Genomic DNA, 25,934 nt, shown 5'->3' on the forward strand with positions numbered 1-25,934 from the left:
AACCAGAAGAGAAATACGCATGCTGCTTGCAACATTAACGCCCTGGGAAAAAAAACGAGGACTCTTAAACAAAGAGTTCAGCTTACTGTTCCTACCAGCCTGCATGAAATAACACCACCACCTTGATATCAGATGAAGCCATGTCAGTAATGGCAGTAACATACAGCATGAACGCCGAATACAACGTACAGCTATGAGCTACAAGCAGGGAAGAAATACTGTAGAGTCTGACACGCACACCAGCCCGCTAGTAGATGGCAGGGACGACTCTTCTCATCTGCAACACTAACAATGCGAAAAGGAAACTCCAGGTTTGCAACCACTGATACAAAAACAATAATCAGAAGAGACGCCGCGAGCATGCTTCCCAACTGAATGGAAGATAGGGGAGGCGGCACGCCCGAGCCCACGAACAGAATACGGAGAGCGATCCACCCCCTTGTCCATTGCGTGTCGTTTGCTTTTGCCTTGTTTGCGGCTACGCGTATTGTCTTGGCGCGATCTAGGCACTAAGCTCTGACAATAGATGCGCCCACCACAGAATGCTTGTTGGTCGGACGGGGCCGTTACAAAAGCACGGGGGGACGACAGGAATTGGCGAACAGGGCGAGAGAGAGAGGAACGGACCTCGGTTAAGTAAATAAGTAAACAACCTCCACTCAACAATGACGACGAGTAGCCGGACTTAGTCAAATCAAGCGTACCGTTACGCACAAGGTGCGAGTCTCAGCCGCCGATAAAGCTCGCAAACTGGAATGCGTGCGAAAGTAGAATGCCGCAAGAATACTTGCTAAGCTTATCCGTACGCTTCGCTCGAACTGGGCTAGACCGTCGCTCCTCTCTGGAATGCTGTAGGCAAGAAGCGAGAAAGAATTGCGGCGTCAACAGCGTAGTATGCAATAGAACCCATTGTATGTTGTCCAGCGGTTATCTTCCCAGCCCTGGCTGACCTTCCGCGCACTGTTTCCATACCCTCTCCTCTGCCCGGAGACAGTCGGGTTTACTCAGAAAGGAAAGGAAGGAGTTGGAGAGATATGGGCAAATGCGGAAGGGGGCTGGAAGAGAATGAAGGAACAAAAGAACGGCGGGAGCGAGAACGGAACAAAGCGAATGTGTAAACAAAGCATTTCTCTTTGTTTCATTGTTTTCTGTTTGGTGCTAGTTGCCCTGCTGCTGAGCCTTCGTGTGCAGAAGGCACGTCAGGACAGGACCGCCTGTCGCCGAGCACGTGGCACACCAGTCGCCGCGGAACGCAAGTGGCGACTGCGACTATCCAGGCGCGGGACGTGTGTTTTTCGGGAGCCCGATGGCAAGGGCTATAGCGAAAGAACACGAGCGGAGGATTCGCCCGACAAGTTTATCGCTTTGCTGAAACGTGAGCAGAGAGACCGTGCATAAGTTATGTTTTTATCCTTCTAGTTCACCTTTCCGCTCTTTTGGTTTACACCTTTTCACTTACATTCGGAATACCGAGTAAACTTGGTCACCCCCCTTTGTCTATACTTGGCAGCAGTGGTCACTTTTGTTTTTCAGCGGGGCCTTAGCCTAACTTGCGCTCATATATACAACGAAAGGAGTGAAGGGGTTTACAAAGACTCTACGACACCCCACATGCCTTGTCGCATTTCTACTGGCGGTGCGAGAGAACAGCAGTGACGGGATTACTTGTCAAAGAAGCCACCATGCAAATAAAAGGAAGAATAAAAGCCATAATGACGCTTAAATTATCTTGCGAGCGGAATGCGATATCATTAGATTTCACATTTGTCCCAGCTTCTGTTACACCTTCTGTGTGTGTTTGCGTCAGTTTCTTTGCTTTTTTGTGCCCATAAACCACCACATTCGAACTTCAAACTACAGTAGTAGGCATACGCTATGCTCTGACAGTCTAGATATTTGCGTGCATCAAATTTTCTTCTGATTTCTTTTCATTTTATTGTAGTGCTCACAAGTCAGTGGGCAGGTTATCATGACGGCACATGGCCACGTGGCCTCGCACGTTTAATCATTAATTTAATTGCTACCTGCAACGTGCGCAGGTTGCTAGAAATCTTCAGGCCAGGCCATCACTTGCCACAGTAGTCAGGTGTGATGACGTCGCAGGGTCATGCAACCTCTCTCGACCAATCAACAAATTTTGTCTCGGGCATCAGCGCGGTTCTGCTATGACAGCTCTAATGCTATGGCATTAAAATTGTTACTTCGAGCATAAAAACAACAATCTAGGTGCAATTACATGACCTGTAAGCACTGCATCTGTGATTGTTATCACCTGAAGAACATATACAAGCAAGTCGTCTATAAGCACGAGAAGTACAGAGGTACACAAGCAGTCACAGTCAGCAACCATCTTTCTTCTTGTTCTATCAACGACTGCATGTATTTATATAAAACAAAGAACACTACAGAAGACATATGAAAAATAAAGGATCAAATAAAAATCTAGATGAAACAATACAAGAAAAATTGAAGCACAATGAAGAATACTGAACCGGCAATATTTCAAAAAGTTACATACGAGTCGCGGCTTATGCAACAGTCTATATTTTGCGGGTTCGTCGCACCAACTTGCCTGGTAATCAATCTCAAACCAGTGAGCTAGATGGCATTTATCTAACTGCCGCATCTGTCTCCCAAATGCATTAATGGGGTGATCCGTATCAGCAATAACCATGCCGTACAAAAAGAAAGTCATGTTTATTGCTTATAAGTGGACATATAAGCCACACATAAGCAGGGATTGCTCCTTAAATTTGCACAACAAATTTTCCTCCTGAATAAGGAGCTTCTACCACAAGCAGCCTGATTTTTGGTTTCCAATACATGAATTACGCCGAAATCGCTCCGTAAATCATAAACCGTTGCTGAAAATCATTTACTTCTTGCTGCATCTTTTTAGATTGAAATCTAGACACAGCATTAGGAATATATTGAATAAAGTTATTACTTGTGGTTGAAAAACTATCGAAAATAATCGGCTGGATCAATTTATTATCCCATTTCTTAAAGCACGCAGATTTGTAGCAAGAGCATAGACCTACTACCTGTGGTTATTTGAGAACTTATTGGAAAGAGAATACGCGCTGTAATTTGCGTGCTTCAGCTGGTTACGGCAGTCCCCTACTGAGTCGAAGAACTCGGGTTCAATCCAGGCCACGCTGGCCGCGGTTTGATGCAGGAGAAGCGCGAAAGGCATATCATAGAAGAAAGCCTTCTTCTAACGCAGCAAAAAATTAAGCTGATATCTCTGCTGTCGTTTCTTGATTCATGAGATTTGTAAATCGCAGTCCTGGACATCGTGAAATCCTGTAATTTTATAGGATATTTATACCAAGACTGAAGAACTTGCAAGGGTCACAAAGTTTTAGCTTGCGCAACGCAATATGTCGCATCAACATCGGTACTGCTGCTTTCACGTGACATCTCCCCTGCCATGATTAAGCACCAATGTGCACTTTTCAATTATATTGTACGCTCTGCAATGAAAACAGCTGAGCCGTTCAGAGTCGAACTTTAGCTGAACATAGAATACCTTGAAGAGGAAAATTGTCTACAATACAGCACATATGTACAGCTGAAATGTTAAAACGAAACAATGTTCCAAAACGCGCCTTGTTGTTTAGTAGCCACCTATGTGTTAAATTATGAATAAAAAAGGGCGCCACGGTGGCTCTGTGGTTATGGTGCTCGGCTACTGACCCGAAAGACGCGAGCTCACTCCCGGCAGCGGCAGTCGCAATTCGATGGAGGTGAAATGCTAGATGCCCAGGTACTGTGCAATGTCCGTGCGCGATAAAGAACCCCAGGAGGTCGAAATTGTCCAGAACCACCGACTATGGCGTTCCTCATAGCCAGAGTTCCATTACGACGTTACACACCATAGAGGCAAATAATGAATAATGTGGGGCATAGGATGAACGGCAGGTCATTGGGGGACGCTTTCATCCAGTAGTGGACATAAACGGGCTGATGAAGATAATTAGCATAAGTAGTTTCGATATTTTATAGGTTCAAGGTTTGTTTTGTCCGTGTCACTACCGGTTTCATCGTGAAAAATGCCTTGTTTATACTGATGTGATCCGCTCATAAGTGCTTCCTTGGTTCCTGAGTACGGGTAATGTCGAAGCAACGAGCTGTAAACTACGGCGCTGCGATGTTTCAGCGACAGATAGTTCCGTCTTTTCAATTCTCAAGTCCAGATGACCTCGCGAAAACAGTTCGATTCTGTCCTGAATACGGAAGCAGTGCAAAGTAATTTTACATGCTCTCTAAGGGGGTAAAGGTGGCGTATACTATGAACGCCTTCAATCCAACTGCATCGAAGCGCCATGTGCTAGGCGCGTTCAGTAAGCAGGAGGCTGCAGAATCGCTACGAATAAATAGACATCCCTGGAGATACTCCCCCTCTTTGCTTTCTCGTCACCAGGCGCAGTCGCAAAGCTGCGGTAGAAAACTGTCGGAGATCACGTGGCGTAGACCACTGTCACTACCGACCGTAAACTCGAATGGAAGCAGTCCTGGTTTGTTGTTGCTTTAAATTTAGTTTTAGCAGATATATAGGCACGGATGACAGGGAAGAGGCAGCACGAACACGGCATGCAATTTTATGCTGTTTACACACACAGTTCAGTTGCACTGAAGGTCAGCGTTTTGTAGTCTTGACCTGTTTGGTCATGTCGGTTCCTGTTTGTAAGATTAACGTCTTCGTCGACATTTGCCTTCAGTGCGGACTTGACAAAACACGCTTATTTGAAGTGTATTTTTTATAACTTTAGTGTTTTAATGCACTAATATAAAAGTTGGGGGCATATGCTGAAATCAACTCAACAGTCGTTCCGGATTGGAAAGCCAACTGCTGTCCCAGACAACCGTCCCGTCCGTCCCACACAAACACGGCCACAACTGAGAGGCATCTTGGCCCATGTGACATTTTTCTTACAGCCTTTTGTTATGTAAGCACCCTTTGGAGAAGGAAGAAATGACGTAGATCATTCTGTTAGTGGTAGCGCCCATTTTACGTTTTGCACCGCAGTCACCTTTCTCTTGCCTTTTGTCTTCTACGGAGCCGAGACAAAATGCGACGTCTTGATCAACTCCCGCACTTGCTTAAATTTTTCGCCCGTCGCGGTCATAATGAGCTACTATGAAGCCATTGAATGAATGAATTCCCGAGCATTTATTTCATATAGCCATCTATTTTACATCGTATGTCTTCATCCTTTCTTCCGTATCGGCATTTCTGCCTTGCATTCACATTCGTTGACTGTTTTGATCAACTTTGCCACTGCCTTCTGAGTTGGGAAATGAAAGAGCGAACAGATTACACCATTCTAAACAACTAACGTTTTTTAATACTTCTACTAAGTTTCAGTCAATCATTCTGAACCGCGTGTTTTTGTAACCGATTAACACAATAGCCCTGAGGCGCAGCTCGGTTTGGTTCGCAGTCCTGAGGCCATGAGGCCTGACGGTCAATACAGTAATGGCTATGAGCAAACGAAAGAATAAGAATATAACGTGCGACTTTATTTTTTCTCCTCGCGAAGCAGATTTCGTCGAACACTGCCCTCTGTCGAGTTAGCAGCTTCTTGAGGTACTAGCGGTAACCATTAGCAAAGCCCCCTCGTTGAAGCTGTGGCATACATACTTGCAAATATTCCGTTGAAATTTAAGAGAAAGCATATATGAAAATAGAACAATAAGGAGAGCTTAAAAGCTTTCAGGCTTAAAACACTCTGGTGCCAGATGATGTTTTGAACGATGTTTAGCCAGCAGTTGTTCAAAACGACAAGAGGTCAATTACGCAGCCCACAGCTAATACACCGCTTAAGCTCTCAAAACATCACAGGTAAATCCGTCCGTTATGTTTTAAAGGAGCTACCTTCGTTGCTATGGAAAACGAAAATTACGCAGGTCCTCCTCCCCACAGCTTAGAAGTTTCCTCACGTCCTATTCTGTAAGCGCGGCGAGTTTGCGTGCAGCCCCCGGAGAGCACAAAATGAGTTCGCAGCCTTAATTAGCTTCGCGTGTGGAAGTGAACGGCGCCAGCGACGAGGTAACGCGGCCGGATATGCGCCGTTTGAGAGTTTCGGTCTGGAGGCGGCTGTAAGTACTCTGCGCGGGGTCTGAGCGTCCCAGCCCGCTTTGCGCTATAGTGGGCTGGGACTATGGCGTTGCTCCACGGTAAAATGAAAATCTCACACGGAATTAACTGAGCCCGTTTCTGATAAAGTGCACAAAATAATTGCACGCCAGGAATGTTCTTTTCTCCTACAATCAATGGGTAAAATGTTGGGCCACATTGCATATCAACCTGTACTTTCGATTCCACTTGCGCATTACCAGCAAAATGCTTGTATTCCGACAATGAAATCTATGCTTTATTCCAACATCCAGATCATTACCCTTCTAAGAATCACAGGCCATAGGAACATAATATTTTGATGTCTCTTTCGGTATTCTTCGTAGAAGTATGTTCAATTCATTTCAGGATATTTTCTACAAAAAACTACTAACATCTTGGACAGATTTAAAGAACTGATTTGTTATTAATAGCGTGACTGGGCCCTGGAATGTCTTAATCCATGCTCGTTTCGTTCATTTTCTGGCTTCATTCGCTTTCGTGGTTTTCATGGGACGCCATTATGCCATCCAAAAAAGAAATTTTGCCTATGTGTGGTGCTTCTCTTCCTTTGCACAGTGCGAGAATCACTAGAAAAAGTTTCGAGATTGGCTTATTTTATTCTCAGCCCGCACGTTTTTAAACCTGCACAACAGCGTGTATTATCCTCACGTACGCTTCGTAAGCTTCGTAAGCGTCTGTAACAGGAAACAAGTGTTCTGTCTAGAACACTTGTTTTCTGTTACTGACGTCCTTATTTAAGAACCAGCTTGAGGCAATGCCAAGGTTTTTCTCATAGATGCGCCTCGAGCCTAGAAGCTCTGCAAGTGCTATGCGTTTAAAACGCCTTAAATAAACGCCGGTAAAAGCCACCAGGCTGTTCGCAGAGAACTAATGGGCTTGTTAAAATAAATAAGATGCCTTGGAACAAGAAATTTTTCAGGAACTATATTCCGCTTGACTATTTTCCAGATATCTCTGCTCAAAACAGCATAATACTGTGAAAAGGAAAATGCTACCCTTTCTTTTCGAGGACAATACTTGGCCATTTTGGGGAATTATTTAAAATATCTTCTTATTGGAAATGATAAAGTACTTCGGCGACGCAGTTTTCGAATGATAAAAATGTACTGAGCCTACGCGCGAGGGAAATTCGGAGCGAAGTAATATTTTCTGAACAAAAACGCCAAAAAGCTACGAAAAGCCAAGCATTTAATTCACCCAAGTTTCAGATCTGCTGTTTTAGGCGCTGACGTGTTGCCCTTTGACGACGTGGGCTAGGGCTTTGCACAAAACATGCCCGGATTTGAACCATTCCTTCGAAGAGGCTGTTCAGAGGATTGCAGAAAGCTTTTAACAAGTCTTGCTGATGAGCACCATCCCCGAACCAACTCACTCCATGCTTAAGAAATACCCTAATTTATCATATTTTCTCTTGTAGAGCGCTAGCTCTTAATGGAAGGCTCTCTAGAGACGCATGTTATATAGAAGTTTGTGCTGTATTAGCTGCCCTCTTTTCCAGGCAATCAGTTTGGCATAAGCAAAATAAAAAGCTGCCTTAATATGAACAATTAAGCGAAAAGCTATCCCCGCTGTTGCGTTCTGGCTGCTATTTGGCGCCTCCATGACGGCCGCGGTTCCTAAGAGCCGGCAGGGACAACTGCCTTCTTTGAACTGAAGAAATTCAGAAAAGAGTGAAGAATGACAGTGACGCGTACTAAATTAATTGCTTTAGGTTTAAAGGACGAACAAGAGTCTATATTACACATACGGAGAGCGGCTGCAACACTACAACCCTATCGCTAGACATATCTCAGCGCTTAAATGGTAAGTCAAATATTTTGTAGCCCAAGTGAAGACGGGCACCTGGCGCAGTCGGCCGCTCTTGAGTCTCACCCACACATCATCCTGGGCTGCAGATTCTACGAATGTCATCTTTGAAGCCGGCCGGCAGCAGCATCGGCGAGTCGACTGCAAATGAGCTGCAGCAGCCTTACAGCAATGCGCACCCTACTGAAAAATGTGTATAGGTTTGAACGGGTCAGCAAATAGGATTATGGCACATTTGGTTCGGCTTTATAGGATGGACGTCCAGAAGCGGCTCAGTCTATGAGGGACGCCGTAGTGGAGGGCTGCGGATAATTTCGACCACCTGGGGTTCTTAACGGACACTAACAATGCACAGTACACTGAATTTTCACATTTTTCTTCCATCAAAGTGCTACCGTAGTGGGCGGGATTGAACCCATGACTTGCATGCACTGTGTGATGTAAGTGAACGGTAATTAACCACGGGTAATCGAAGTTACACGGAGCCCTCCACTAAGGAGTCACTCAAAGGCTTAGTGGCTTTGGAAGCTTCATCCTATAATGTTAAGCGAAATGTGCCATAATCCTCTTTGTCTCCTATTCAAACCTGCACACATTTTTCAATAGGGCAATGTTTTCTCCTGCTCGCAGAGGCTGCCTTTTCGCCTCAATTCTCCTTTTAGACTGTGCTGCGCAGAGGAGGATGTGAAACTGCTCCGAAATGAAGGCACGAACACATGCGAGCAGACGGGGAGCGCCGGGAGGGGGGTTTGTACGAAACGCAGATATGGAGGTACGGCGGCCTATCTTACGCCACGACTACGTGTAATTTGTGGCGAAAGTCTATCTCGCAATGACGGTTATTAGGATGTCCGTCCCCTCTATTTCGCACTTGGCAGTTCGGCGAGTAAGATGCGTGGAACGGCAGGGCGAGATTGCGCCGGGGATGGCACCTAGCTTCCGGTGTGGGTGAGCTCGCTAAAATAGCTTTTCGCTATAAAACGCTGTCATGTTCAAGACTTTTTCCGCGATATACACTTCTAGAAACTCGTTGTTTGTTCAACCTTGATAACCTGTTAGCACAACACCTCAGGAGAGGTGTTGTGCCAATTGACGAACCTGCTCCTTGTCGTCTTCACCACGGCAAATCTTTTAGAAGACAAGGCATGTGCTGAAAAACACAGTGTAGTCAAAGAATTGTAACCTTATCAGCAGCGCAAAAGTAGGATCCAAAAACATGGTTGAAAATTCTTGATCAGAGGTGCCATTGAAAATCTCGGTAGCTAGCCGCAAACTCCTTGTTCTCGCATTTACGGGCTCTAACGCGCAGGCGTGCACGTCCTAAAGCATTGAGGCACTCCTCTTTTAACGTCTCGCACAGCAGGCAAAGAAGCATGCAATTGTACTCACTCAGGCTGTCCTCGTAGACGACAGTGAAGGACGTCCAGCCCTTGAGCTCCAGGAAGCTCTTGAGAGCCGAGCCCAGCTGGACGCGCCGCGGCGACAGGCGTACAGAGACTGACGACGAGTCCGCGCCACCGTCCTCGCCGCCGTCCACTGACCCTTCTCCGAAGCCACCGTCTGGAGCCCGAGTGACGAGGTGGGGCACGCGTGACCGCTTGCAGGCAGCGCCCACGGCTGCAGACCCAGAGCCCGAGCTGGGCCCCACGATGGCCATCACACCCATCGAAAGCAACTTGCAGGCTGCGAGAGGACATTAAGAGTGCGAATCAGTTTTTGACGGCACGTTCTGAACACGCCCTGTCTGCCAAAGCAAGCTCCTGATCTTTTCACGATAGGTAGTCGAGCGTTTCTCTTCTCCAGTGTCAACTACTGGTTTTCTTTGTATGCGCAGCTTAAATATGCAATATGTTGGCATCAAAAGTAAGAATCCGTTCACCATATAAAGTGTAATGCTCCAACTTTCTTGTTGGGTGATTTACGGTATATGAAACTAAGCTAACAGATGTAATTAAAAGCATTCTGGTTGAAATAAAATTGTTCATATTCCAAGGGCTCTGTTGTATGCTAAATCGCCAATTATAGAGACAAAAGATGCTTAAATATTTTGCCGGCGTAGAAAAATTTAACAAAAACAATTTTCCCCTTCAGTATTGGTCATATTACATTCCTTTCCTTTAGTTAGGTTGTTAGGTGGTCCATGTCAGGTTTTTCTGAACCGCCTTGCTATTTTAAAGGCTGGCGATAACATCTCTGTGCCACCCAGAAACACCCTCAAATCCTTTCGACGTGTATTGGCAGTCGTAGGTTGTTTCATAACAAAAACTGAGGGGCGATTACACATCTGGCAACGCGAAAAGGCAGCGCTGTCTAGCATGCGATAATGATTGCGCCGGGAAAGCTGCAGTTCGAGCGGGGTGCGCATGGCAGTTCCGGCCCCATGTCCACGTTTCCCCATTGCGCTTGACTGCATATGCCACACATATACGGCTGCTTGACTGTGTTCAGTTTGTTTAAGTTAGAGCGAGGCGTAAGGAACAGGCTATGTGCACGGTGCGGTCACGTGATCGCGGCCTCATGGAATGACCTCCCCGTGCGGGGTGTCCCCTGCCCCCCTCCTCCAGGTCACGATCTGGTGCACGGGTGCTTTTTACGGCTAGGACGAAGAGCAACGCCCTCTGTCTCGGAGCGTTCCCACCAACACCAAGCTCGATAAAGTATGAGAAAGACAGACACAATAAGGGATAATATGATTGATCATAAAAAGTAAAGTGCATAATGTGCAATGAAGAGCATAAAGAATAAAGAAGAACACTGGCGTGGACAAATACGTAACGTGTCCCAAATCGTACTACACAATGTGCCCCTGCCCAATGGCATTAAATGTGCATTGTGGTTCAATCCATGTACTGTACGCTGTCTCGACGAGTCCGTGCATACCCACGAAGCATTATGATCGGGATAGATGCCGAGTAAGACAGGCGCACGCATTGACGTGGCCAGCGTCTGAAGAGTTGGGCGATTGAGGATTGGGCGTGCCTGAGGAGCAATGGTCTGGCACACAAATCTCACGACCACCAACCGCCCACAAATGGCATATTCTTGTGATGGAAGAAAGACTAAGCTCCCTCAGAAATGAGAGCAAAGTTTATCTAATTCAATAGATCACTTCCTTAGCTCGACTCCACATTGCACCGAAGAAGGGGATCGCTCTCCTAATTACGAAGTGAAACGTAAGCACTTCGAATGCATTCTTGAGCAAACAGCACTCGATGGTGAAATGTGTAGCTAGTAAAGGCTTTAAAAATCTGACTTCACAAGGGTGCATGCATATTTTTACAAAGATGGGCAATAGCGCGCCCTCGTCAGTGTATGCAAATGTCATTAATTCTCTTTTTTAAAATTGTATACGAATAAGGCATTTTACCAGCGCAAACGCATACACCGTCTTCTGTCAAAACAGAAAACTCCATCCTTTACACTCTGACCCGGGTTGACACTCTTCAAGCGCACCTGAATAGGAGGAGACCCGTAAACCTAGAGGCAGACACACTTGACAGTTTGCCTGCTGTGTTGCTGTGAAGACATAGAGGAGAGAAGACATAACCGCATTCAAAGTGAACTTGATAAACGTTTACAGCTCTTGTTGTGAGTTTTTTGCCTGGGAGCTCTTGTTTCTTTATGATTCGCTATCTTGAAAAGAGATGATGACTACCAATTTTTATTGCGAAAAAGCAGCTTTGGCTTAAGACCGCCTTGGCACAAGATATTTTCCTCACACAAAGTGGGAAACACTCATTTCCAAGCATTTCTCCTGTTGAAGTCAAGCACCAGGTCTTGCGCAAACTTGAATGCATTTTATCACCGGTGGTTACCAGTGGTTTTTGCCATCGAACCTTGCACCTCCCGCATGCGAGACAGATGCTCGAACAATCAGACTGCCACTGCTGCAGCTCATCTTCAAAGAACAAATACATCTATCTGAAGCGTAAGTAGCGTTAGAACATGCCGCAGACTTTCCTCAGCCTTATACGCACTTCTATTTGAAGCACAACGATTAAGAAAAAACCGGAGCGAACTACTGACTGCTGTTTTTATTCAGAAATAATAAGTTCTCATCTGAAAGCAGAAGAAAAGCGAAGAACGTTGTCTGGCCTATGTAAAACGAATTCGTAGGGGTAATGCTGCTTGCTGCGCGCATATTGACATGCTGCTCAACGTGCGCGATCAGAATATCATGTTCATCCATCTTATCAAACAGCTCTAAGAGGATTGCAGAAAATCTGTTTCTAAAATGCATGTCGACAATCCTATTGAAAGCATGTTCCCATGAAACGCATACGGCCCGCTAACCGGAACACTGAATTCGATAAAGGCACCCATTCAATTTTTTTTTTATGCGAGACGAGCATAAAGAAAATAAATTCCGCGCTATTCCGTTTCTGCCTGACTTTGCGATCAGTAATGCCTTATGGGAGACTTTTCTATTTTCGAAGTATCGAAGCACACTGCGCACTTTATCGGAGCACGCTTAAATCGCAATGCAGTGCTGCAGTAATGCACGGGATTTAAATTCGACGAACGCTACGGCGCCCAAAAACACCAAGTTTTGAAGCATCCGAAGAATTCTCGGCATATGGCTGCTTGCTTTCAAGCGAAAAAGGATCACCATCAAGGTCCATTACACTAGACATAATTTATGCCGCTCCTCATTAGATTTTAGTGATATTATTCTTGCAGCAACGACATTGCTCACTTCAGAGATATGAGTATACACAAGCGAATGGTGAGCGTAATTTGCAATATGCATGTTACGAGCACGCCCAACAGCTAGGAGTAAAGTCTCGAAAAACGCTGGATGCATATCGCAACCACGCCGGCCGTGTGAAAAGTACATTTAACGTCACACGCGCGGCCAAATGACCACCGCGATTACGACCCAGGCGTGCTCAATGACAAGCTTCAGGGGATATGCTGGACCACAAGCTGGATTTTTTTTTCCACAATGGTGGCTGACTGCGAATGATAAATGCGGCTAAAGATAGCGCAACGAGCGGTAGAGAAAGAGCGTTAAACAGTTGCGCAGATATGCAGTCAGTGCAATGTGCTGTTTGTGAAGAGCATATTCAAGAAAATGTACTGTAGGATCATCGCACTCTTTCAACGGCTCATTATCACAGATTCATTCAGGATCCAATGGGAGATTTTTAAGCGCTTGTCTCACCTTGGAGGGGCAGCCCCAGTGTTAGGCAAAAGGTGTGGCATATAATTCCAGCCCACACAGTATACGTTTGAGAACTATATTCTTGCACTCAAGACGCCTATGAATCTTCCAATGTTCTCAGAGGTGAGAATGGCATATTGGCTGCCTGTACGCATGTTGCTCATTTACTTTTATGCTATGTTGTTCAGTAGCAGCTGGCAAACGGATGCAATAGAGCTTGCTCTTGGGCCAGTTGGTGCATATTAAAAAAAATCAGGGGGTACCAGTGGATGCGAAGACACGTGCGGAAGAAAACAAAGGTTAGACACAGGCGGGCCCTGGACTTGCAACTGTACTTTATTGAAAAATCATACTGTGCTCAAAACATCCCACGCATGCGCATCCTCAAACGCTCACACGACACGCGCTTTGAGGAAACCTTAAATTATCCTTACATGCCCTCTAGGTAGGCACGTTCATTGTTCCTTAGGCAGAACCATGTGTCACTTACACAATTATCTTACTGGTTGCTAATGTTAAATACTTCCAAGATTTCTCGCTCGTATCTAGTTATTACACTCCCCAAAATGATGGCACGCTTAAAGAATGGCACAGATTATTTGCACTTTTTTGCAGCTGCTGCAGTGAAGAGCCAAATGCCTTCATGGGTCACTTCCTCAATGGGGATTTTATGTTCCTGTAAACGTATATTATTACACCTGCCTGCCTGTCCTATATTCATTTTTCCACAGGCCAGCGGAATGCGGTAAACGACACCAGTATTGCACTCGGCAAACGGTTTCGCATGCTTGATCCTACATGCCCCTTTCTTCCTCCCCTCGTTTTCAATTCTCGCACAAAGGCCAGCCAGTATGCAAGGTGCGGAAAACACAACGCTTAAACCCTGTCTTTTCGCCACTTTGTTAATGTTGTGGCAGACTTCATGCAGGTATGGCATTACTTCAAATTTCTTCATTTGCTTCAATGTCAACGGCATCTGGCCCTATAGACCCTTCACTTTCCGTAACCCGGCCTCAGCAACAGCCCTCATGACCGAGAACGGAAAACCCGCTGCCAGCAACCTCTCGAGCCGCTGCATTAGGCTACACACCAGGCGCAGCTCTTCTGCACTGCGTCCAGAATGCGTACCACTGTCTCCACAGCATACCCCCACAGTACTGCGCATCCGCAAACACTCGCATGACACGAGCTTTGATCACGCCTTCAAATATCCTTATATGCCCTCTAGGTAGGCCCGTTCATTTTTCGTTAGGCACAATGACGTGTCACTTTTACAATTATCTTTCTGACTGCTAATCTGAAAGGATTGATGAGAGCCAAACGCTGAGCATGTGAGCTTGATATTTTTACTCCAACTTACTTTCTTGCTTCTGCTATTTATTTAGTTATTTTTTTTATAATTTCAGATACCGTAAGGGCCTTTGCGGGCCTTTTACACTTGGGGAATAATTGCTTGAAGGGTTACACCCAAACTCGCTACAAATAATATGCAAGGAAAACCATTATTTTTTCGAAGTTCTTTATAGCGCTACAAAACACAAGGACACAGGAAGAAGTACACAGGACGGGCGGGACGCAGGAGAAGTACACCATTACGGGCACCCTCACAGATAGTTGTCACAGGTACACGTACTGCTATACCTCAAAGGAAGAAATATGTGTCATGATGCAATAGGCTTATAATTAAAAAAATATTTCGATTATTTACGCCAATCCTAATTTCAAGCACAAGAAATGGCCGCTTTACTCAGAGAAAACCTTGAAATGTTCCAACATAATTAACTGAATCAGCGGAAATTCTTGTGTTTAAAAACCGCATTTCAGGCAGTTTTTTCGCACCTGATTCAAAGGCGTTTTTAAAGTGGTGCATTTCTCGCATTTTATTGCTCTCGTTTCATTTATGTAGCGATATATTTTTCAGACCACTAGTTCCGGCAGATTGTAAAAGATGCAGTTCTGTGGTGGAGGTCCGAGAGGCAGTAGAAGGTCCGCGCCACAATATAATACATTACGTTAGGCAACGGTCAGGAAAGGCGGGTGTGAGAGGGGGAAAATGGGGCTCCTGGGAATACTGAGCTACAACGAAAAGTTTCCATCCAGAAATTAAAAGCCGAGATAGCAAGCCCAAACTCACAGAAATGTATCTTGGATTCCTAGATAAATTTGGGATCGTTATGAAACGAGGTGGTCTCGTTTAAAAGCGATTTTCTCCCGATTGTGCGCCATCGTTTCCTGTTGCATTTCAATTCCACGAGCAAAGCTGTGTGACACACGTAACGTTTAATAGAGGACGACGTATGTGCGGACAAACGAGAACAACATAGAGGAGTACTCACATGCTAATACAGCAACTATGCAAGAGGTACGAAGGCTCACAAAGGGTCGACGGCCCACTAGCCAAATCAAGACGTAATCACATGCCACTTCAAATGGCATGGCGTTAACGTGAGGCGGCACAGTGATGTACATAAAGGAAAGAAACAAGGGCTTCGAAGAACGGAAAACACGTTGATACGCAGCCTACCTCCTACCCCAGACCTCTCTGCGTTCCGCCTACTCAGGGCGCCTCGAAGCATCTGCCTTACCTCCCGCCTCACACCAAAAACGATCCAGTCTCCGCGTTCGAGTGAATCTCTTAGCTCGGCACCAGGAGCGTGGATGTGACACGGGTAGATGTGCTATTGCGTCGGCTGGGAGAAAGCGGGAGTGCGTGGAGGTAGGGGGGGGACTCGGGTCGGCAGTTATAAGGCAGCACTCGAGGACGTGGGTGCGCAGAGGTCGGCAAGGCGCTGTGCTGAAAGCTTGCCGCTATTTGCACGGAGGCATACGCGTGAGACACTCAGGCGCGACAGCCAGACCAACGAACGTGCATACCTCGGCGAACACAAACAACTGCACGCGGGCCGGGTCGTTGTAGGAGGCTGCAACGAATACGGTCGGGGTGCGTGCGTGCCGACCAGATGCGTCACGGAGCTGGGAAAAGAGGCAGCGCACGTGTGGAACTCGGTAGCGTCGCTTGAACTATCCTTCTAGTCTTCCTTTGTTGCTGTTTGGGAACGAGACATTCCGCGTAGCGTGAGCGTATTCTTCTACGATAGGCATTCTGCGCTCCTGCGATCGAGCGGTGGCACTAAAAGAGTCCTCCTTCTCTGTCTCTGTTATTTTTGCTAAATATTCTTTCTGTTGTCACGCGCTAGTGTACGCTGTAGGTGGGGTGCAGCACTGCTATGGCTCCAATTAGTAGCGTTTGTTGAGAGACTAATCCCATGTTCAAACATGTCCCCTGCATGCGCTATGCCTAAAAGGACCCATGGGCAAATAAGTTCTCAGTTCACACGGAAGCCTTGCCATCGAAAAAACTTCAAATATGCATGGGTGAATGTTCTGGGTGTGGCAACAAACTTGTACTAACCTTTTTTCAGCCATTACTAGTAATTAATTTCGACCATTATAATTTTACGGCACGTCGTAATCAGGCGTCAATAGAACAGGACCTCACAGATATCGCTGTGGTCTAGAGGCAAGGGCTGCGCTGAAACATTAAGAACATCAAGGTAGATCTGTATTATGAAAATGTTGTAGGAGCTGTGGACGAGCAACCTACTTCTTCAAGAGGGAGTTTTGTAATGAGGACGAGGATGGGTGAATTTAGTTACAGTCAACATAACACGGAAAGCTATCTCGTGAATGAAAACAGCCTATCTTCAGATAACAACAACAAAATAGCAGAAAAGCGGTCTTCAACGAGTAAGCTTTCAAATAATTCTCAGTTCCTGACGTCAGCGACGGACGATGTTTTTTCCGACTCTGGCCGCCCAGTGGAGAAACTTGGTGTTGATAACTGCTTAGAAGGCTTTGTATGACTAACACCGGAACGTCACCACTTAACCACATTAACGCTCTATTCTTTTTTCCAGCGCTGCATGTTTCCGCCTTAATTTATTCACCACCATAGCGGTGGCTCTGATGACCGTCTTGAGCGCGTTTGTTGCGCCTCTGGTCGCAGCTTCTCGCGGAAGCTTGTCAGGTACAGCCTTGATTAAAAGTCTTAAGGCCACAACGTTCAGCAGAAGCAAAATGAATGTTCCTAGAAAGCTCCCTGTAGCGAATCATTCAAAACACAAGTCAAGCAGGAGGCTTCTCTACCGCAGGAAGAAACCTGCTAGAAATTCAAGGTCATTCGGTCTTTATTATTGCCCTAATGTCTCTCCTTTGCGGCTGAAGCGAGAAACCTTTGGCCTTAAGACTATTTATCAAGACTGTACCCCTTCTCATTCCGCACCTTCTTTCTGCAGCCTTAGCTGTCCTTAGTTCTTTCTTCAGTTTTATGTGGTTCGCGTCGGCGTCCGCAATCCAACCTTTGTGCACCCCCTAGTAAAAATGTACCTCCAGCGTCACGATGCAGCTACTCCTGCATAAAAGGCGGATGGTATAACAATACTTTAAGATTTTATCATTCAGGCAAGCAATTATGACTAATTCAAGACCTAGAACACTGTATAATGTTAAAATTCGCAACAGAGCCCAGAACAGTCACCACGCCTTTCAAAACAGTGATCTAATTAAACTTACCCTACGCGTAACAACAAATTTCAGTGCGCAGAAGGCATTTAATCACCTCTACTATATCTTCATTTATTCGCCTCACAAGGCAGCTACCACTCACTAGATCATTCGCGTTACAAACTAGAAAGCGTCCTGGTGTTCCTTTCTCTCTACTCAGAGTCCTCCCATTTCTCCCATTCACCCTTTATCAGCCTCAGCGTTACAAGAAAGTCGGTTTCATGGCCGTCAATACGCATAATGACACGGCGCCCCCTAGCGAGGGAAATCCCGAAATGGGCCGAGAGCCCGGAACGGCAGCGTCGGTCGACCGCCTAATTCGTGTATCCCTCTACCAGCGCCCGAACGAGGCCAAGTTTGCGGTGAAGCGGCAGACAGAAAATGCGGCACACAGTAAGAAAAGAGTTGAAACTAGCGTGTACGGTAAAGCGAGTAGGCGAAGGCCGTGCCAGAGCGACTTTGAGAAGCGTAACAGGGGCCGACATGCCAAGACGGGCCAGCACCACGCACAGAGCGGCTGTAGAGAGAGAGAGAGAGAGCTCTTTCCGCTGAGGGCGCATGGCTGGGCGGCCGGCTGGGTCAAGGAATCTCATCAAGACACCCACACGCCTACACCGCAGATCGATGGTGCAGGGAAGGGGAAATGGCGCTAGGGAGCCGGGAGGAGAGCTCCAATGCTCTCGAGAGGAGACGGAACAAGAGGAAGCTGGGCTTCCGAGGGAGCAGCGAGGGGTGGTTGAAGGGAATCTGAAGAACGAGAGGGATGAAACAAGCGCGAATGAGATGCATGGTAGGGAAACGAATTGGCGAAAAGGGGAAAGTGTGCAAGGCCTTGCTAAGGAAACCATAACTCGAAATGGGAAGCTACGTTTAAGTGCAAGTAAGGCCGTCAAGGAGGCAGAAAGAAAAAAGGATGATGTGTAGGGAGCATGTTCTTGGGTGCTGCGTAATAGCAGCAATAAAGAGGTGTTTGGGTCTTCAGCCGAATATGATTTGCAAGCGCATAGCCTGTTTAGGTTACGGTGGGAACAAAAAAACTGTAAGAAAGCTAGATGGAGTTAGGAAGGAGAACTGCGTAACTTTCTGTGCGGACATCTCTCTCAGAACCGACGACGTTGAATGTACAAAGCCCTCCTCACATGTAATACCTCCCGATAAATGTTCATTTTTTGAGTGTCGCGACCGAAAGATCTGCTCTGAAAACCTTTTTTTTCGCCAATTGTAGCCGGCTAGAAAAAGACAGCCTTTCCACATTACTGGCTGCCTTTAGGGAAAAGAAGTGGGTAACGAATGACACGGATATTTACAACATCACGAGTTCGCAGTTATTACTCATTAATCATTCAACGATCATACAATCGTATACAAAATCGCTGAAGCATTCGCTATTCTTGCATTGTTTGCAGGCTGAAAGAAATGGACAGGACCTAAATACTAATAAACAGTGTTGTCTGAGTGTGATAATAAAGAAGCCAGTGTAGTGCACGAACGACCCAATAAACTCTCTCTTAAGAGAAAACCCTCTTGAACGTAAGGAAGCTGTTGTGCGCCAGCACCAGCACGTGTAATTTCACGTCTCTCATAGTTGATACTTATCCCGAAATTTTTCTCCACCGCAGTTTCAGAATGCAGGACTTATGGCCATAAAGTTCGGGCATTCGAGTACGTCAAAAAAGCTTAAAAGCAGAAACCGGTAGACTCTCTGAAATTTTCTTTGCAGTGCTGCAAGAGCGCGAGTACTTCTTGCGGACAAGTGAAAAAAAAACCTTAATTATTTTGAGCTTTGCTACAGTGGATACCACTGAGAGTCTATGTACTAGAAGTTGGCTCCACAGATAGAAGTTAAAAGGTACACTTTGTAAACAGCACGCTAGCAGACGCCTCCTTCATATTACACAGCATTCCTGCTGCTAGAACATAGATAAGCTCTGCCACAAGTCAATGTCTGGAGCACACTGAAGCTGGTTAATAATTTCAGATGGCATGAGTCAGACTTAAACTTGCCTTTTCTAGAATGTTAACTGTAGTAACTGATAACAGTCTCCAAAGACCGAGGGCAACACCTTTCTAAGAGATTTGTGTTTTCACCGTGGTGTGATCAAGGCTAAATATATTTGCAGTCACAGAGAAGTGCATGAAGACCATGTGAACAGTCATGGTTGAAAATTAGTTTTCATGAAAGGAAAAGCTATACTAACCGTCTCACTTCTTCGTAGACACCTCAATCGTGCCGTGAAGAAAGAGATCAGAAAGGAGTGAACGAAGAGAGAAAGAAGTGCCGTACTGGACTGCTCCGGAATAATTTCGACCACCTGGGGATATTTAACATGCACTGACACCGCCCTACACACTAGCGCCTTTTGAGTTCTGCCTCGATCGAAAAGCGGCCTCCATGGCTTAATTCAAGCTTACAACCTCGCAAACTAAGTTATTCTAATAACCTTGGTATCTTTTTTCACTCGCCCTGGTGCAACTTTAACTCCTAAAGAACAAAGGCTTTATTCTTCGTAAGCGGCCGATGCATCTGCGCCGACGAGTCAGCAGGACACTATTCCTAATTCAAGAAACTTGTGAACGGAAGCCGCCACTTTTCGAAAAGGGAAAAAAATTTACCTGGTTAAGCTATGATTCACGCGGGTAATTCAGCGAGAAGGCATTACAAAAATATAAGCTTGGCATTTGCTTTGGCTTTTGGGCTTTTACTTTAGATGAGCAATGTGTCTGCTGGTTAGGATGCTTCCCTCCAGCGCCTGTGTAGGTACGCACCAGCGCCGATGTTCAGTTTGACCCTTAACATCTGGATCTTCCCTCGCCGACACTTCTCGGCCACTTGTTCTTCATATTCTTCCTTTTATTCTTGATCATGTTTAGTGACGTCACGAACCTACTGATTGCACTGACAGCTATCCGGGATGATGTCCCTCAAACAGTTTCTCGCTGTAAAAGTAGAAGTTTTTACACATTCAAATTTACTAGCGCTCGCATTCTTTTAACACGTGATAAATGTAGACTAGGTATACACGTACTCATTAATACCTCAAAATCCAATAGCTGATTCTTTCAAGAGCGCACGCAGTTTTGTAGCTTACAGTGCTTTCGTGGGTATTCAGGAGTCTTCAGCTCGTGCCGTGTGCTCTTTTCGACTACAACACCGCTTGGAATGTAGCGAGGCCCGTATGAAAAGTCCTTTAACGTGAACATTTACCCTGTCATTGCAATCCAGCGCGCTCATCGCAACCCTCGCCAGTGAAGTACCAGGACCTTCTTCGCTCCCCGACTCTACTTTTGTGTCATATCGTGTCTTAATATCGCACTAATTTGTGATTCACTTCCGGCACGCATAAGGCGTGCTCCTAGTTTTAAGGGAACAGAAAATAAGTATTTTTCGACAACCATCTGTAATACATAGTTTACATCTTGCCGCCTATTGCAGTAGATAACCAAGAAATTACGGAGACCACTTACGACTACTTAAGTGCTTTGAATACGGAAGCATTGTCTCATCATGAGTTCTGTTTCAAGGTTCATTAAATATTTATTCCTGCCTTTCTAATGACACACCTACTCATTAGCATACAGTCGTATGAAATCCCATACAGTATGCTCACGTTTAGTCGCCAACAAGCAGCACGTTTTTTTTTTTTGGCCTATGGGTTGTGTGCTCGCCTCCTAACCTGAAGGTTCTTAGTTAAAATCGCCGCGACTTCGCAAGAAACTTTATCTTTCTGTGCTGTACGCCATCACTTATCTTAAGCTCTACGGCAGACATCATAGGAGACGATGGCGACGTCGCTGGGGGTTTTCGAACCACCACTGCTGGCCAATCCTGCCTGGTTTCGTTTCCGATAAGCAATATAATGCTTTCGCCTAAAATTTATAAAGAGTGGTTATTTGACACAATGCGGCCCACGGCTCTATTTATGCAGGCTGACACATATAGCCTCCTGAGGGCGGTAATTTGTGCAGTTCTCAAATACTTGGCTTTTAGAAGAAAAAAAACGCTTCACAGCGATATTTGGTTGCTTTTCGTTTTATCGATTTTGTTCAACGTGGCATGGGCTAATTGTGGTGCATGATTTATTTTTGCTGATGTGAACCAGCTGAAATCTGAAGCAAGTTTTCGCTTGAACTCACGACTAGCCAATGGCTACGGGTTCATTAACGCCTTTGTATTTGGCATGACGTGCTATATATCAATAAGAACAGTAAAAAAATGAGAACAAATAGTGAGGTAACAGCGGTTTGCAAAATGACATATCTCCGAAAGACTTGGACGTGCGAAATTTAGGAAGAACAGCCGAAAGGACAGATCAACAAGCACTATGAAACATATGTACCACGTGCAAATGCAAGGGAGGTCAAACCACAAAACGCGAGCAGTGGTTTGCCGTGCGGAATAGCTTTACTTCGACTGTGTGTGTTGTAAGCTTAAACGAAGCAGTAAGGCGCGGGCGAAGAGAAGGGGGGGGGGTACTTTCGTTCATTATCACTGTTTCTTTTAGCGATATCATCACAAACCTATTCTGGTGCCTCGGCTGCAACCGCCACGGGACAGCAACCCATGACCATCACATTTCTTAGAGCCTATTTCGCATCAGGAGCGTTTAAGTGCCTTCGAAATGGCGAAGACTCCACCTTTCCTAAGGGTCATACGCAGGTGTAACGCGACTCGTAACGCGTGAATGACAAATTTTCCGTGCGACAGCCGCATACTCAATAATCCACAAGGCGCCATCAATTCTTGGCATCCAGTAGTAATAACCCCAGCCACCGCCGACGCTGGTCGCCGCCGCTTCCAATGTCCAGAAAGCGTGAACGCAAAAGACGCGATCTCGCGAGCCACCGGTATTTGGCAACATTTGTTCAGGCGCGTATATTGCGTTGCACCACACTTTTGGTACTTTAAGCTTCTTTTACTCGCAATCATCTTCATTCCTATTTCACGCAAGCTTTCAGCAAAGTGAGACCCTCGACGCATTTTCGCCAGTTGCTGCTTTTTCTGTGCTCAACCCTTCTCTATCCCTGCGCAGGATGCGAAGCTCTTAGGCTGGAATGAGAACCGCGGAACCCCGACTCAGTGGGTTTGCCACCGAGAATGAAAGGATTGCAGAGCATACCATCTCGTGGCTCCGGCTGCGGCGGCTGATACTAAGGTGATGAAACGCTGAGTCGCGAACGGCCGCTGCATTTCGTCGACGTCCGTCAGTATAGGCCGAGACGCTTTGCCGCTGTTGCCGTCTGTCTGTGCAGTGCCCGCTCCGGTCCCCTCCACACCCTCTCCTCCCTCACCCTGCAGGCAAGCAATGCTAAACCAGTGTTGCCTGCGTGGATGTCGAGTACGCATTTTTGTCTGTTTCTTCGTTTATGATTTTCTTTTCTAGATGAAGCCCTGGATTGTCATGGGTTGTACGCCAGGCGATACATTCTCGCTCAGAAACCTCATTTTCGTTTTCGCTTATCATTGCAGTGGTGACTTCTTGCGTTTCGAACCTTACGAAGAGAGATTTTTTTTGCGGTTTTAATTCTTAAATAGAGAATGCAGGCAGCATACCTCAGAAAGACAGCAATGAGCGATGGTCGCGTGTTACATAGCATTTAATTTCTCTCTGTACTGTTTGATCAGCCATGCAAAAAAGACCCTTGTAGGAAAGTAGCAGTGAAGGAGAAACTGTTATAACTCGGCTTTCATTATGTCGATAAGAAATACTCCTTTTTGCAAAAGCAGATTGAGCATTTCTAGAAAAATGCGATTGTGCCCACTCATACAAATATGTAGTAGAACTCGCAGCGTATAGGAACATAAAAAACTTAATTATTAGAGAGAATGCGCCACACTTCACAGTTTCATAATAACTTCCGCGAATGTAATTTCAATATGAAAAGATGTCTAAACTCTCTGCAGGTTAAACCTAGTGTTCCATTTTTATTTCACTCAAGACATAGGAGAAGCGTTATAAAAATTTTGCCACATCTTCATTCATAAGTTTTTTATGGAAGAAAAAAAACTGTCTGAAGTGTGAGCCACCATTTCTAATAATGAAGTTAGCTAGGTCGGTACAAACTACCGTTTATTATTTAAATTCATTATTGAGAAAAGTTAACAATAAACATACATATCGTTTCGGCAATTTTAATCGTTTTTTGCCGTTTACCGCTTTTCAAGTGATATCCGGGATTGAACAAATAACATCTATATTTTTACCGTTTCACCCTGGATAAGTGACTTGCGCCAGTTTTTAAGCAAATTTTTCTATAAAAGTGGGCTGGAGATCACACTGACATAGATAATAGATAATACAAACAATATACCAGCTGCAGGACCTCACGGTGAATCTAACCTTATTCAGTAGCGCTGGAGAATTTAGCCGGTGTACATATATATAATGTGATTCTTTCGACCACTTCTTTAGAAGTATCCCATGGTTCTGAAAGCAGCCCGCTGTTCTCTTATGTGGATGCTCAGCATCCATGCTGCCATTATACTAAGTATTGTTAATATTTAGACAAACCTCTAACTACGTGGGGATGACTTTCAGCGAGTTTATGCGGAGTCCATTTTTCCAGTAGCGTAAAAGTTTTGATAGCTTTTGCTATGAAGTTTAAGGCTTATGATCCCGATGAAAACGACTTGGTTCTCTCGCTTAGCATTTGTATTGCTTCTACTCTCGTCCACTTGTTTATTAGAAAAGAAGAGGTCCAAGATACAACATCGAGCCTGTTATATAAGTTTACCAGCACGTGTAACACAATTTATTTTGCACATTGTGGTATTAAGCACACGTGGCTTTTTTTAACCACAGAAACCAGAATAGAATCATTTTCCTCCCTGCTCTTTGGTCTTTTGTGATGCTAACCCATAATTAACACGGGGAAAAACTTTACTAAAACTGGCATAAGTTTTTTTGTGGATGGAATAACGCGATAATAAGCAGAACGACTGAGGAAGAAGGCACGTAGAGACGAGAACAGATTCGAATGCTCTTTTTATTGAGAATAACTTAAAGTTTACACACAAGTCATCTGCGCTTACAGATCCTAGAGAGTATGCGCAACACAGTTTAAAGCACATTTTTTATGCTACCTTGGCGGCTTGGTAAGCCATCGTCAAATACAGCACATCGCCCGACTTATTTCTCCTTAGGACCCCTATAAGTCTTCGAATTATCAAGAAACGAAACCTTCTCGAGCCAACAATAATGACGTAGAACTTACACAATACGCTTCTGTTTTAAGAGCGTTAGCTCTTACTTATCCAATTTCAAGATTTCGTGTGGTCTGCTCCCACCCTGGGATCACAGCGCCATGTGTGGCAAAGAAAACAGCTAATCTCACTTTGAGACTTCTATCGCCATCTACAATAGCATTGTGAAACAACCACGTGCCGCGTGCCATTGATGACGTCATGGTCTAATATGGTGTATAGAGGAGGAACTATGTGAGTATGTGAGGGGACGAAATGGCGGCATAGTTTCGGGTGATTTCAAAGCACGAGAATATTCTTTATTTATTTCAAAATTCAAATACCTCCCAAGAAGGGCTAAGGATGCGGAGACCATGATGTTACAATGTTTGCCTCATAAGATGCTGTTCGTCTGCGGCGAAACGTATGCAAGATGTTCACCGGCTGTTTTTCAAACCATTTTTTTCTAACAGACTCCACTTTCTTACCAGCTTTTGATGGCATTATCTTGCATAACGTTTCAAAAACGTTCCATACAGAGCGCAGTTTCAGCAGACAAGCTTTTGGAGCGTATATCCCAGGCAGAAGTTACTTGCATCCGCTAAAGCATATTTTATCACCTATAACGGTACCTCGTATGCGATCCAGTCATTCACACTTCCGAACAATAAAGAATCCGGGTTCATTCACTGCGCTCACAAACACAACACTTATTTCCTCTTTATGCTTACGCACCCAGTCGTCAAAACTCTCAGTATTGTTGAAAATTATGTTTTTGGCCTTCGGTCTACATCTTTAATTGAAGATTAGCACCCGGATTTTATGCCCTCTTCAGCGCTTACGGCAGTTTTCTCAATGTGCCATTTCCACGCAATCTTTGATGGGCCAATTCTTTGTTAACAGATCTCTTGGCAAGAAACTTCAATAAGACCTATTGAGAAAATCTTTGAAAAACGGCTGAAAAAATATCGGTGCTGTCTATATCACTGCAGTAAGTTTTAGAGTTTCACCTGCTACTTTCATGCCATAAGCAAACTCAAAAACCAACAGTTAGCCTTGTTTTTCACCTATCGTTT

At 45.2% G+C, this 25,934-nt stretch overlaps 1 protein-coding gene across 1 annotated transcript in view; it reads right to left on the reverse strand.

Annotated features, from left to right (window-relative positions):
• The window catches only part of LOC144099313 (glutamate receptor ionotropic, kainate 2-like), a 236,948-nt gene that overhangs the window by 86,001 nt on the left and 125,013 nt on the right, over positions 1–25,934 (reverse strand). Inside the window, exon 3 of the mRNA XM_077632528.1 lies at positions 9,341–9,634. Coding sequence (XP_077488654.1) covers positions 9,341–9,634 — 294 coding nt within the window. The remainder of the gene's footprint in view (positions 1–9,340; positions 9,635–25,934) is intronic.

This window comes from Amblyomma americanum, chromosome 7 (genome assembly GCF_052857255.1).
Source record: "Amblyomma americanum isolate KBUSLIRL-KWMA chromosome 7, ASM5285725v1, whole genome shotgun sequence".
In the NCBI taxonomy this organism is placed as follows: Eukaryota; Metazoa; Arthropoda; class Arachnida; order Ixodida; family Ixodidae; genus Amblyomma; species Amblyomma americanum.